This window comes from Durio zibethinus, chromosome 5 (assembly GCF_047325235.1).
Source record: "Durio zibethinus cultivar Kanyao isolate XHJ-2024 chromosome 5, ASM4732523v1, whole genome shotgun sequence".
NCBI classification, from domain to species: Eukaryota; Viridiplantae; Streptophyta; class Magnoliopsida; order Malvales; family Malvaceae; genus Durio; species Durio zibethinus.
In genome coordinates, this window is record NC_143166.1 from 29,858,253 (window position 1) to 29,873,355 (window position 15,103).

The 15,103-nt window shown below is 34.8% G+C and overlaps 2 protein-coding genes across 17 annotated transcripts; one reads left to right on the forward strand and one right to left on the reverse strand.

Annotated features, from left to right (window-relative positions):
• Positions 1–1,998: 1,998 nt before the first annotated feature.
• Positions 1,999–10,160, forward strand: LOC111282991 (phototropin-2-like). 14 transcript variants are annotated; one of them, XM_089761029.1, is made up of 25 exons: positions 1,999–2,136; positions 2,249–2,421; positions 2,919–3,699; positions 4,322–4,504; positions 4,615–4,706; positions 4,787–5,060; positions 5,237–5,453; positions 5,564–5,634; positions 5,748–5,854; positions 5,958–6,007; positions 6,110–6,214; positions 6,323–6,382; positions 6,624–6,713; positions 6,808–6,884; positions 7,070–7,154; positions 7,417–7,497; positions 7,684–7,787; positions 8,146–8,195; positions 8,357–8,463; positions 8,564–8,686; positions 8,777–8,828; positions 8,979–9,091; positions 9,312–9,452; positions 9,567–9,685; positions 9,796–10,160. In XM_089761029.1, exons 3-24 carry the CDS (start codon positions 2,951–2,953, stop codon positions 9,681–9,683), a joined length of 3,048 nt encoding a protein of 1,015 aa, XP_089617155.1. In that variant the 5' UTR covers positions 1,999–2,136; positions 2,249–2,421; positions 2,919–2,950; the 3' UTR covers positions 9,684–9,685; positions 9,796–10,160. The 14 variants fall into 14 exon arrangements, 13 of the variants coding, with proteins under 13 accessions (XP_089617155.1, XP_089617158.1, XP_022727060.2 ...); XM_089761032.1 differs by lacking the exon at positions 7,417–7,497 and having other exon boundaries at positions 2,002–2,136; XR_016342264.1 differs by lacking the exon at positions 1,999–2,136 and having other exon boundaries at positions 2,184–2,421; positions 8,796–8,828.
• On the reverse strand, positions 9,973–13,241 carry LOC111282993 (AP-1 complex subunit sigma-2-like). 3 transcript variants are annotated; one of them, XM_022871330.2, is made up of 8 exons: positions 13,102–13,241; positions 11,988–12,074; positions 11,709–11,800; positions 11,508–11,616; positions 11,389–11,424; positions 10,458–10,544; positions 10,296–10,375; positions 9,973–10,106 (listed from the first exon to the last, which is right to left on the reverse strand). In XM_022871330.2, the coding sequence occupies exons 1-7, from the start codon at positions 13,102–13,104 to the stop codon at positions 10,304–10,306; spliced, it is 486 nt and encodes a 161-aa protein (XP_022727065.2). In that variant the 5' UTR covers positions 13,105–13,241; the 3' UTR covers positions 9,973–10,106; positions 10,296–10,303. The 3 variants fall into 3 exon arrangements, with proteins under 3 accessions (XP_022727065.2, XP_022727066.2, XP_089617160.1); XM_022871331.2 differs by having other exon boundaries at positions 10,105–10,375; XM_089761034.1 differs by lacking the exon at positions 11,988–12,074 and having other exon boundaries at positions 10,105–10,375; positions 13,102–13,239.
• Between the last annotated feature and the right edge of the window lie 1,862 nt (positions 13,242–15,103).

Sequence of the window (15,103 nt, forward strand, 5' to 3'; positions counted from 1 at the left end):
ACTATTAGGTCACTGAGTTTGTCCCAAATTTTGGGTTGTTATTATTATTATTATTATTTTTTTTATAAAAGTGCAAATATGTGTATAAGGTAAGAGGGACGGCAGGATTAAAACTCAGGCGTACATGTTTTTTTTTAAGTTTTTTAATCATTAAATCAAGAGAAATTTTAAATTATTATTATTATTAAATGAAGCATTTGGACATATAAAAGGTATGTGAATTTTAAATTATTGAATATCATCGTTTAATAGATTATATGATTTAGTTGAATTAAATTATAATATGATCCAGTTAAATTAAATTATATGTTCAAATTTTTCGAAGTTCTTTAAGTCTTCTAGAATCACGTTTTGGTTGATGGCTTGATTAAAAGCAAAGCAAGCAAATTCGTAGCACGAAATTATGTTATTGAGCCTACCATTCTATCAAACTCATTTTGGTCCAGCCATTTTCTTAACTTACTAAGATGATACTAATACATTTGGCAGTTCACTATCCCAATAGTGGTCTCTAACCCACCATATCTTTAGAGTTTTTCAATAATAACAAATTTACAATCAAATTTAAAACCAATCTAGAAAAATTGACACTAAAAAGAGTAGCGCAAATCATTTGAAAAAAAAAAAAAGAAGATATGGTCATGGTTCTTATAGTAATAGAGCACTCGAGGTTTGAATATACGTAAGGCCGACCTTCTCATGCTTTTCTGGACAATTGAGGTATGGACATGTTTTAAATGAGTGGATTGTAGAATTCCCCTTATCGTCTGAATTTCCTTACCATTGATTTTCTTTATATATACAAAGGAGACCTTAATTTAAGAATAAAAATATTAATTGTAAGTATTGAAATTTAATTTTAAATTTATAAAATGTTATTTATATGAATTATTTGAATTAAATTTTGTATTATATTTTTCTTTTTTAATATTTTTTAATATATTTAAAAAATTATGAATCTGTCGAAGATAGAAGATTATGATTGAATTATATTTGATTTTGGGATTTATTTTTGTGGGCTGATTGAGTGGTTAACAGGAGCTTGATTTCACTGAGTTGAAATTTTACTAATTTGCTTGGAACTATTTTTATGGCCAGACGTTGCAACTTTTCGATTTGAAAAACGAAATCTCTGTTGAAGTTCCAAATGCGTTTGATGTTCTCCGGTCAATTGATACATCCATCAAAGATATGACTCCGGCATTATTACTAATGTCCAAATAAGCCAAAAAAAAAAAAAGAAGACGAGTAGAACCAGTGAGAGCGAGAGGAAGGAAAATGTTTGGATTGTAACGTGGGTGATCCACAGCCAGGCAGCAGCAGGGGGCCCTGAATAGCCCCAAAAGGCCAATTTGACCTTAAGTGCCGGTGTGGCCGCAACTTCTGCCACATGTGCAGCAACATAAAGGAAGAGCTCCTCCGGAAAAATGAAAATCACCAACATCAATTATCCCTGTAGAAAGAAAGAAAATATTGTTGATATGTAGGCTAGGTAGTTGATTTAGAAACATTGAATCCCGCATATTTTATTTAAATGAATTAGTATTAGTGCAGTCGTCAATGAATCAAACAGTTTTCAGGGACATGACCCATAATCTCGTATGGACATGAATGCCTTGTCAATTAGCAGGAAAGGCCTTGTGGGAGAAAATCAAAATGGTTAGGACAGCATTTTTGTGATCCTGAACAGGTCTCAAAATGTTTATTTATGAAGGAACAAAAGATTGGTTTAGGCTTCGTGACAGGTTATGTCGCAAAGCGCTTAATTGATTTGATGATGATGGGGTATAAAACGTGGATGCTAACAAAACCGTACCAGTTTCCTCCATGCTGTGGTCCTTGATCTTCGATGTGTTTGTTTTTCACGTCACTCGATATTTTCCCTAAAGACAAACAAATTTATCAAAAAAATTGCAATATTTGGGATCATTTCAGCCTCACAAATCTGATAGTGTTCCTTGCTTCTGTGATTTAACCTGGTGCTGGAAAATTTTTTTCACCGAGCAAATGTTGACAATTTCGGAAATGAATTTTGGATAAAATAACTGGGAATCAACGACTTTGGCAAAACTTACAAAATACTAATGTAAAGTCTAAGGCCAGGATGGAAAAAGGAAAGCTATGGGACCATTGTGGGTATGTTATAAAACGTTATCCTTCGGTTAACCTGTTTTCTTTTCTTTACACCAAATGCAACAGAAACCAGAACCATAACCAGAAACTTAAGAGATATGTTTCCTCATGCTAGATTGGATGAATAGAAAAAGAAAGTGTTGAAGTAATGAGTTTTTAGCAGGACCCTGGAAGCTTCAGCTGCGTTTATTTTCGTCATGGAAGTTCTGCAAGTTTGAACTCATTTTGATGAGCAACTATTGGAGATTGCTAGCTCTCTAAATTTCGGTCGCCAACGTCCTTACCACCGTTTGTTTTCTTTCCTTGATTATCCTCATCTGCATCTTTCATAGACTAGAACTTTAGTTGGTACTTAAAACGGTGCAAAGTCTTTTCAATTATTCAACTACATACTCTCCTTTCTATCAATTTTTAGCTGCGAAATATGTCTTACCAGAAGTCTATTTCTAGTTCCAGAGTTTGATTTTAGTTGTTGTTAAGTGTTTAGAGTAGGTAGGATTATGAATTGCAGAAAACTGCATCATAGTTTATCTTTTCTACACATACAGTAAAAGATCCTGAAAGGATTTCAGCTGCAATTTTCCTGTACAGTTTCTATTGATAGCTGTGGAAATCATGGTAACTGTGTAATTCTTCATATGTGCTAGAATTTGTATAAGCAGCCACATAAGAAATAATTTTCCAGCTTTGAATTTTAGTTAAGAGAGCATTTATATTAATCCAAAGATGTTAGATACAAAGTTACTTTGACATAAACACCATATCTGACTTGGTAATATATGCAGCCTCTCCTGCATTCGCTAGGGAGAAGTTGGAAATGGAGAAAAGAATGGCCGAGGGGCTGCAGGGTTCATCTGCATCAAGTTTTAGTTCCTCAACATCATCAGCAAATATGCAATCAACCAGTAGAGAACATCAGAGATCAATTGAGGTTTTGGAATCAGCTGATACTCAAAATGTTGGACAATCTAGTGATACAATTGAGGGTTCTAGACTTAGTACACAACCCCAAGTGGAAGAGGAAGGATCATCAATGAATGTCACTTCTGCAACAAGGAAAGAGCCTGTGGACAAGTGGATGGCTTTTGGAGGAGCGGCTGCCAACAATTCTAAGATCATAAGCTTTGATGACTCAATCAAAAACTTGAATGAGGCTAGCGTTGCAGGTAAAGATTCAAACGGGCAGTCCTCTCGTAGAATTTTAACTGAGGCTAGCATAGCTCAAAGGACTGCAGAATGGGGTATTGCACTGAAGTCAGATGTTGGAGAAAGTAGTTTCAAAGTGATTGGTAGAACAATAACTCCATCTGGAGAAGGTGACCAGAACAAAAACTCATTGGATAAATTTGCGGTGGACTCGGTAAGGACTTCAGAGGAATCAAGTTATGGATCGGATCAAGGGGTCTTTCCTAGGGTGTCACAGGAGCTGAAGGATGCTTTGGCAACCCTGCAGCAAACTTTTGTTGTATCTGATGCGTCCAAACCAGACTGCCCTATAATGTATGCGAGCAGCGGATTTTTCAGCATGACTGGTTATTCATCAAAGGAGGTCATTGGAAGAAACTGGTAAGTTCATGCTTTTAAATATGTAGAGAGGCAGTTGGGAGCCATTCCTAAGAGACAAACTACAGTCAGTCTGCTGCCCAAAATCATTGCAATTTTTCTATTTCCAGTCACACACGACAGCATACAGTCATACATTTGTCTGAATTCAGTTAATAAGACAGGAAATTATCCCCTATACATCTATCTCAAATCATGGTATTCTTTTCTAACTTTTTTTTGGGTCGAAAATCACATGGTTTTAATCCTAAAGACAGAATATTGACATTTTCTCTTTACTTTTTCAGAACCAACCCATGTGAATTAAAAAAGGGAAAAGATAGTGAAGAACGATACTACAACATTATTTGAATTAGCAATTTTCGTCTTCATTCTGCTATTTACTAGGCTTTTGTACCTTGTACACACCCTTTCCCAGGGCAGGGTCACTGACGCATGATTGATTGTAGATCATTTTATTACATTGAAATACTGATAATTTCAAGTCCTGTACAACATTAACTGATAGACATTTTGGTTTTCATTTTCAATAAATCTCTTAAAATTGATAATGCAATCATTATCATTCCCATATTTTTTTGCTTTGCTGTTTTATAAAATTCTGAGAGTTGAGGGTGTTATGCAGCCGCTTCCTACAAGGACCGGAAACAGACAGGAACGAGGTTGCCAAGATTAGAGATGCTGTTAAGAATGGAAAAAGCTATTGCGGCAGGCTTCTCAATTACAAGAAGGATGGAACTCCTTTCTGGAATCTTCTCACAGTCACTCCCATCAAAGATGATAAAGGAAAAACCATCAAATTCATTGGGTTAGTTTTCCTTTCTTTCTTTGCTTCATAATTATCTCCATTTGGATATTCAAGCTGTATTTTTTTGTCTTTCCAAATGCATGCGTATCTATTTTATGCTGCTTCTGCAGAATGCAGGTGGAGGTCAGCAAATACACAGAAGGTATCAAAGAAAAGGCATTGCGGCCTAATGGACAGCCCCAGTCCATAATTCGTTATGATGGTAAATTATATTTTATTTGTTGGAGTATTGTATGGTGTGACTTTAATTTTAATATGTAATAACCCTACATTTTGGAACAGATCGTCAGAAATCTAAGGCTTTAGATTCCATCACAGAGGTTGTCCAAACTTTGAAACATCCTCAATCTCACATTCAGACAATAAGTAGTGATGCCACTAACAAGCTTGAAGAGCCGGAAAAATTCAACCTTGATTATGTTCTGCCTAAATCTGCTGAAATTGAGAACATTAGTTCCCCTGGAAGATATAGTCCACAGTCAGACTTCAGTACTGCTACTCCTACGCAGGAAATTGGCAAGAAAACTCGAAAATCAGCACGCATTTCTTTAATGGGGTGAGTCTTTTTGGTTTAAGTTTTCATCTTTTGCTCTCATTAGACTGATACTAAGCGTACATTTCCAAGGAATAGGCAGTTTCACCATCACCATTATGCCACTCTAATTGTTTTTCTTATGGTAGCAATTAGCTCCATTGTGACTCCGAAATGAGTATTATGACACCTTCCTCCAGGTTTAAAGGCAGGTCTTTCAGCTTTGCAGCCAAGCAAGAAAAACAACCAATTGTTGAACCAGAGGAGTTAATGACCAAAGACATAGAACGCACTGACAGTTTAGAGCGTGCTGAAAGAGAAAGGGACATACGCCAAGGGATGGATCTAGCAACAACATTGGAACGTATTGAAAAGAATTTTGTGATCACTGATCCTAGACTCCCTGATAATCCCATTGTAAGGAAGAATTTTCAGTATTATTTTCATCTAGGAAGAATTTCGCGATCACAGGTCTTTCTAGCATGGATTGTATCTGAAAAATCAGTATAATTTTCGAATGTATGCAGATATTTGCATCTGATAGCTTTCTTGAATTGACGGAATATACACGTGAGGAAATCTTGGGAAGGAACTGTAGGTATGTAATTTGTACTACTTTAATTTCAATATCTAACTACCTCAATAAACTTTCCAATGGTGTTTTCCATCCGTTTGTCAGATGAATCATATAAAACCAACATTTTTTCACAGGTTTCTTCAAGGACCAGAAACTGATCACGGAACTGTCTCAAAGATAAGAGATGCTATTAAAGAACAGAGGGAAGTCACCGTTCAGTTAATCAACTACACAAAAAGCGGTTCGTAAGAAAAAAAAAACAGAAAGAAAAGAAAAAGAATAAGGAACATGCATGCTGACAGAAACATTATTTGACTGAATTGTTACAATTTTATGACATGCAGGCAGGAAATTCTGGAATTTATTTCACTTGCAACCCATGCGTGACCAAAAGGTGATTATAGTACCATATGCAGGAACAGTTTAACATTTCAAGTGATTATCCTGCACATACTCTTTTGAACTCTTCTCATAAATTCGTTTGTCATTTTTTCAGGGTGAGCTTCAATATTTCATTGGTGTTCAACTTGATGGAAGTGATCATGTTGAACCCCTACGAAACCGCCTCTCTGAGCAAACAGAGCAACAAAGTGCTAAGTTGGTATGTAATCATTCTCTTCTTCTAATTATATACAGACCAAAAATGCAAGTAAAGTTTCAATGTTTTAACTTCAGGTCATTTGATGTCTTGATATCTTTTTTTGATCAGGTTAAAGCCACAGCAGAAAATGTCGATGAAGCTGTTCGAGAACTTCCTGATGCCAATTTGGTAAGGTATTCTTTCTTTCTCTTAGAATTATTAATAGGAATGTCTTAATCATTGATGTAAAAGCTAATAAATCTGTTCTCTCATTTGCATTGAGAGCTCTGTACCTGGCTGATAAACTGAACAAATTAAATACTAAAAACTTATTTATTAATTTTTATGAAATAAAAGTATATCATGGTTGCCTATTTCTAGAAGTCTTGTGGTCTTAGCTGATATGATTTGTATTTGCCAAAATATCCAGAGACCAGAAGATTTGTGGGCACTCCATTCTGAGCCTGTTTTCCCACGGCCTCACAAAAGAGATAGTTCTTCTTGGCTAGCAATTCAGAAGGTAAGTTTTCGAAACTGAAGTAGGCTCCGATAATGCATGCCTTTCATTGATCTCCCTCTCCTTTACTAATTTATCCTTTTGGGTGTTTTTGTAGATCACTTCTGGAGGTGAAAAAATTGGTCTACATCATTTTAGGCCCATAAAACCCTTAGGCTGTGGTGATACTGGCAGGTACTGCCCTTATGCTTTTGTTAAACTTCATTGTTCCAACGCATTGGATTTCTGTCAATATAACCACCATTGTCAGTCAAGTGCAAGTTTGAACTCCGTGATATTGCTGAGAATCCAACTGATGCTTCCATGCCGTTGTTTATTACCCCTTTTCCATATCTAAATTATTGTTCTTTTTCTTGTAGTGTTCATCTGGTGGAACTGAAAGGTACAGGAGAATTATTTGCTATGAAGGCAATGGAGAAGTCAGTAATGTTGAATCGGAACAAGGTCTGCTTATTGCCTAAATTGTTCTGCTCAAAATGCATTTTCTATTTGATGTGATTTTATTTGACCTATGAATTGCTATATGCTTTTCTGAATAACTTATGCTTCTCTTCTGTTTACATTATGCATCATGCATCTCAATGTTCATACAAGCATTTGCATTTGTGACGGATATTGTTCAATACAGACAACATTTGTGTCCAATGATCGGATCCAAATTTTAAGTACACATTTGAGTGGGTGCCTGACTTAGTTCCCTTTACAGGTTCATCGTGCATGCATTGAAAGGGAAATCATCTCATTTCTGGATCACCCTTTCCTTCCCTCATTATACTCTTCTTTTCAGGTTTTTTCATTTCCATTCCTTGTTCCTCCAACAATTTTACAGATTTTCTGGTTGCTTAACTGGGTATATAGGGGTCCATGCTAAATACATGATAGTATTAAATTCAAATATGTCTTTCTAGTTTGGAACTTTTGAGTTAATTTAATAAATAAATTGAAGTGTACTAATGTTTTCTTATCTCCTCAGACTCCCACACATGTTTGTTTGATAACAGACTTTTGCCCTGGTGGAGAGTTATTTGCCCTGCTTGATAAGCAGCCTATGAAATTTTTCAAAGAAGAATCTGCAAGGTACACCTATTGCTTGCCTAATAATTACAATAAACAGAAATTACATACTTTCTTGTTAAAAAACCTAATCCTGTGGTTATGGGATTTAATTAGCACTTAAAAATGAGTATTGTGGAATGCGTTTGGATGACATGGCTATAGAATTTTATCACTTTTCATTATTCTGAGATCTGGGTCAGGGTTTTTTTTTAATCATTGAACTATGTTTTGGCAAAACAGATTTGACTCCTAGAAGTTTCCAAGTGTATTTTTTTGTTCATTTTATGACTGAATTACTGATATGTTTGAATTATCAGGATATCTGGACATTTCTTGTGAGTTCAGTTCTTACTACTGCATTATTATTTTGCTTTTCCAGGTTCTATGCAGCAGAGGTTGTCATTGGTTTGGAATATCTTCATTGTCTAGGTATCCTGATAAACTCAGAACAGATACATTTGTCAATATTCAATGCAATATGGTGCAGCAAGCTTGAATGATTTATGAGATCTAATCAGAAAAAAAGTTGCAAGAAAGGTATATTCTGCTTTTTTTCTCACAATGCTTTCATTCTTTATGGTTTACGACAGGAATAATATATCGAGACCTGAAGCCAGAAAATATTCTACTCCAGAAGGATGGGCACGTTGTATTAACCGACTTTGATTTATCATTTATGACTTCCTGTAAACCCCAAGTATGTGAATTTTGTTGTCTTTACTTGATATTTGATTAGATGGTTTGTCTGATAACTAATGAGAGTTTTGCATGAGATTAAAGTTTATAATGATTTACAGGTTTTAAAGCATCCCTTGCCTAACAAGAGAAGGAGATCTAGGAGTCAACCACCTCCAACATTTGTTGCAGAACCGAAGACACAGTCAAATTCATTTGTTGGAACTGAAGAATACATTGCTCCGGTACAATGACTCTCTATTCATGCTTAATGTTCGTATATTCAACTCAATTCATTATAGATGCAAAGATTAGATGCTTATACTTGTTTTCAGGAAATTATTACGGGTTCAGGACACAGTAGTGCAATTGATTGGTGGGCTTTTGGTAAGTAGATGGTGAAGACATATTATTCTTCACTTTTTTCTTAATCTGCAATTGCATTTATCTGTGCAATTCCTTCTTCACTGATTCTATATCGAGCCTTGTTAATATTCTTTAAAACATGACATACATGGATTTATATGTGTAATATAGGTATTTTGCTATATGAGATGCTGTATGGCCGTACGCCTTTCAGGGGTAAAAACAGGCAGAAGACATTCTCCAACATCTTGCACAAAGATCTAACCTTCCCAAGTGGCATTCCGGTATATTTCTAACCCATCAACCACGCTTTATTTCAGAAGATGACCCAACATAACTGCCCAGCATGAACAATACTGCATGCAATTTAAGTATTTAAATTCCCTATTGGTTTTTATTATTTTTAGATGCATCAGGTGAACTGCTGATATACAAGAACCGGCTAGTGTCATCATGTAGTCATTTTTACTTGCAGCTGCTGAACTGAAATACTTGGTCATGCAGGTTAGTCTTGCAGCTAGGCAGTTGATTAATGCATTGTTGATCAGAGACCCTGCCAGCCGTTTTGGGTCGAGTACTGGTGCCAATGAAATCAAACAACACCCTTTCTTCCGCAGCATCAATTGGCCTCTGATCCGCTGCATGGTAATACAATTTCCAATCGTTCTGCCGGGCAGAAGATATTCTTGTCTTTAATTCTTGGAAGCTACTTCGTTGCTACTTCTGTTAGGTTATACTGATTGCTGTTTTACTTTGCAGAGCCCACCACCATTAGAAGTGCCTCTTAAATTAACGGGGAAAGACATTAACACCAAAGACGTAAATTGGGAAGATGATGGAGTGCTCGTTAGTTCTATTGACATGGATATTTTCTAAAGGTAACAAATTTTCATTGTAGATATACCTCATTTTGCTAGCAATATTTTACAGACAGGATGAAGCATAGATTACATATAGTCTGAATATTCATGGTTCATTGACTAAGCAGGTAAACTCCAGGTAAACTCTTGAAATGGGACATTGCACTGCATCAACAAAACGAGAGCTGCTCGAGATGAAGCTAGCTTGGTGGCAGCATATTAGTTGATTATTAAAGAGCAATTAAATGGTCCTTACTAGCATATAAACACTATTTTGGCTGGGTTGAAAGAGGGACAACCAAGTTGGTAGAAAACACTTCACTCAAGCTGTTGAGGTGAAGGGCTGATGCCCTGTCTTGATGTTACTTGGAGCCCCATGGTGTAACAATTTATAGTAAATCTGCAGGCATGAGTTTGACTCCATCCCCTGGGTCATGTTCTAAATAAAAAGTGTTATATGAGATATTGATTAATGAAAAAGATATCTTGTCGATGTGAATTGCATTCAACACCCTTCTAGCTCTTTTTTTTTTAAATCACCCCAATCTACAGAATCTCTCAGATCTAAATTCATGGTTCTCAAAATCAGTGATATTCCAAAATCAGTGAAGACAAACAGCAATCACACCTCATAACCTACTTCGTGGCCTGTGCAATTATATTGCTAATGGAACCGGCTTGCTCTTTTGCAGTCTCCACTAGTGAATCCTATAACTCAACAAAACAATTCACTCAGAAAATTGGAAGTTATGATAAGCCAAGACATTTTAAAAGTGAAAAAAGATTCTACCTGTGCAGCTGTTAAACGTGCAACCGTTTTCTTGCTGGACTCTTGAAGTTCACCAGCAATCAAGATTTCATCCAATATATAGTAGGCCTTCAATGTTAAACAGCAGCAAAGAGTTAAGCAAAGACCGTACTTTAACATCCAAGATCTATAATCCTTAACATGAATGCTATTTACCTACTGAGCATATTTGGATCGACCGTTCATAAGATAAATCATATATAAGAAATAGGGTAAACTACATAAACAAAACCCTCAAGTCTATATCAAAATTACACATGTGCCTCCTGTTGTCAGAAACCAAAATTTTCCTCTAAAATGGATGAAATTATTTGGATACCAATAATTTTCACACATCATGATCAGATGACAAAACCAAAAGTATAACATTTATTAAGAAAATGAAGAAATTAAAAAAAAAGAAGCCTTTTCTCAGAGATGTCTGACTCTGCAATTCTCCACAGAAGCAGCCAACCAATAAAAATATCAAATACATAATTCCATTCCTCAACCACAAGGTTAACATGCCACCAGCTCTTTTTTGGGATTAATTAGAAAAGTGGAAGAAAAATTCATGGTGCCATACTGGAAGAATATGCACTTTAACCACTCACACTCGATTCAGACAGATGCAAATTAGGTGCTTCTTAAGGATACTTGATATGGAGAACATCAAGAGATACTCTGATATGGGAGCAAGTATGGAGTGGAATGTTTAAAGTTTATGATTTAAAGAAATATAAATGGAAGGAAAGGATGATACGGATGGGTATGTTATGATGAGAAGAAAAAAGGAGTGGGAGGGTAGGTGCTAAAGATTACACAAATGAGATCACAATTTTAACATAAACTCAAGGGGTTGTATGTAAATTGCTGTAAAAAAAAAATCTTTCTACTCCTAACCACAGGTACATGACAAGCATAATAAACATACCTTATGAAAGTTGAAGATCAAGTCCAATTCACAGACCTGGATATAAATTAATTCACAATCAGATGAAATATAGTGTGCTATTAATACTCCCACAAAAAGTCAAGTTTAAGTTCACTCACACTGCCAAAGTATCGGTCAAGAATCTCAACATAGTGATGAATAATTTCTAGAATCTCTAATTCGTTGTCATCCTGGTCAATGCACATGCAGAAGTAAAGACTAGCATATCTGCATAATTTATCCCAAATTAGTTAGTAATATCTTAAATGGTCAAATAGATTCATAGTAAAAGAAGTCTCACTGGCATATTGTAGCATTACCTTTTATAAACAACTTTAAATCCTCTCCATTCCACAAAATTACAGAGTTTGGGCCCTCTTGTGAGAATCACTCCACTGAGCTCGCGGATAACCTTCTCAACATGCATTGTCACAAAGCATTAATACCATGTAGGCAATAACAGCTTCAAAAAAGCATCAACAAACTACTAAAGACAAAGAGCTGAAAAAGAAAAATGCACCAGAATCTTATGACTTTATCCTTAAGATACAAACTTTGCATAAATAATCAATGAAGTTGATCAAATGTGCTACTCATACCTTCGTTCTTTCCTTCTGAGAATAAGGAGAATACCATTTTATCAACCTAACTTTACCTTGACGACTAATTAGAAGTACAAAGTGAATCTGTAACACAAAAGGCTCATAGATTACAAATAGAAGCAATATAACAACTGAAAAATGAAGCTTGATTTTAAGTTTCTAAAGTTAAATTAAACAATCATAATGGACTAATACTAGAAGAATATACATATAACTGTCATAATCAAATCCCAAAATGAATACACATTCACTTTTTTCTAGCACTATGAGAGGAACCAACAGTCACCCTATATAACGTGTAACTTTTGCAACATTAACATAAAAGCTCTCTAGTCCTAGTGAATATTCAAGAAGCCCTAAACTCCCGCACCTATGGTAACCTATATGAATTTCTAGTTCCTAGACAGAATTAGAACAGGTGGCATGCAGCTTTGGTCATCCTCTTAGCCTGTGTCTTCATGGCCAATTTGTTTGATAATCAATGTATGCATCACCAGATTTCCTTTACATCAACAATAACTTTATCTCCATTATTACTAGAAAAAGAAGAGCATATTGATATCTTCAATGTGCATAACAAGTTAATGCATCACGGAAATCATTATAACAATTGCAAACAGAAAATTTTTCATAGAAATCACTAAAACTAACAACTAAGTAGTCAAGCTTGAACATTCCAAAGTAACCATTAAACTAATGTTCAAGTATGATCGGATATGATTAGAAAACAGAAAATTTAAAATAAATAAGCTGAAATAAAGAAATATGGTGGATCTAATGACAAATCAGAAGAATTATCAAAAGGAAGCAATTACAGAGAACTATAGAAATAGATAAACAACCGACCAAAAAACAAACAGTTAACCAAGTCGTAGATCGAAACAGAGACGGGAAGGCGCCGGGCTTAGATCCAATCAACTAGGGAAATGAAGGTGAATTTTAAGATTACAAAATCATTCACGATAGTACGAATCATGAATCTGAACAGCGCCAAGAAGCAGGAAATGCAGATTCATGCTTAGCATAAGAAAATGAGGACGAAATACGATTATAATTAATTCACCAAGTAATTATAATGCACGACCAAAATAAGGAAAGGCAAGTTAGTTACCATCGTTGATCTTGGCCGGACGGGAAGTCAAGATGAAAATCTGCGCTGTCCTAAAGCTCAGAAACCAGTATGCCGATTCGGATTCCTGCCGTTGCTGCTATTTTATAGTTATTTGAACAATTTAATCCGAAGCGGGTTGGTACTTTTGGGCATAGATCATGACCCAACCCAAGACGAGAAGCAACGGTAGCCCGATTTTTCACAGTAAGAGGATAAAAGAGGGTTTTCGTTCTGATAAATAGAAATACTCACATGCCATGCACATGCACCAAGGATCATGGAATTTTGGGGGGGGGGGGGGGTGGGGGGTTGATGGAGATATTAAAACCCTAACAAAAGGCAGAAAGTAATCCTATTTCACTAAAAAAAAAAAAAACACATTTTCCTTGTTTTTCCCTTTTTGTTAGGATTAGGGCTGTGTTAGGATTAGGAGTGTAATCGAGTCGAGTCGAGTTGATACAGTGAGAAGTTTGAGTTCGAGCTCGACTCGATATTCAATTCGAACTCGATTGAATTTTATTTTTTAAGTTCGAGTTCGATTCGTGATTGAATTCGAACTATTCGAGTTTGTTCGATTAATATGTAAAAATAAACTCGATTCGTATACTCGACAAGAGTTCGATTATTTATGCTCGAATTCGGACTCAAAATATTTTATTAATTAAAATAATAAAAATATATTTAAATATAAAAACTCGATTAAGCTCGCGAATTACTCGAGTCGGATATAAGAATACTTGAATTCGACTCGATCGATAAATCAAACTACTCGAACTCAACTCGATAATAATCGAAACGAATTTAAGTTTTCTTCGAATCGAATTCGAATGATTTACGAATACTAATATATCATTTACACCCTTAATTAAGATACAAATAATAACATCGATTAAATTATCGGCATGAGATTATATCTAATTGCCACATTTTATTTTTTGAAACTGCCGCATTTAATTTTTAAATAATTATAATAATAATCTCATCATTATTTTATATGTACCATAAATACATTTTTAATACAAACTAGAATGTGCGTTTGAGTTCCGCTGCAAGAGTTTCGTTATCGAAAACATCTTTAAAATCAATTAAATTCATTAAGAATAATTTGGGAAATTTATGATGTCGTCTCCTTTTATTATATATAGATACGAGAGAGAAGAAATATAAACATTAGAAATCAAAGTCCAATTTAGATTAGATAAATATAGTATTTTTTAACTTTCCCTTTCATTATTTATAATTTTTGGTCTGATTATTAATTATCATTTAGAAGCATGGAAAAAACACACTCCCAAGTCCCCAGCACCATCAAATAGTTCCAGGTCAACATGAACCATTTTGTTGCACAAGGGACAATATATTGTTTTGAGGGCAACCATCAATACACTCTAAATTATTATTATCTAATTAATTTCATATCTCTTTGTACAGGAAAAAAAAAAGAAAAAAAAAGGAAAAATCTAAGTCCTATTCTTTGTGCTCAGCTTCATTCACATTCCTTTCAATTTTTTTAAGCCATCGTCCCCTCCCCCGCTTTTGGCATTGGACTGACTTAATTTCAATCAAGAATTAAATACCATCATTGGCGCGAATTTCCTAATTTCCTGATGAAAACTTCCGATCTTTGATAATGAATTGGAATTTGGAAATGTAAATTAATTCTTGAAGCAAAAGCAGGTGGAGGTGAGGCTTGGCTTGGTTTGACTTGACTTGACTTGGATGGATGATAGATTCATCAAATTGACATATTTCTATGTGTATTATTATTATTATTATTATTATTATTATTATTATTATTATTTTGTAAAATGATAGTTTAAAGATAAAAAAAAGTTATATACGTTGGAATTTGAAATTTAAATTTATTAAATATTAATAATTATATAAATTAATTGAATTAAATCTTAAAAATTATATATCAATGCACCATTTTCAATACCAAAGAATGATACTGCATCCTCCATGTTTCATTTATTTTGATTATCGCCTCCTAATTAACTCT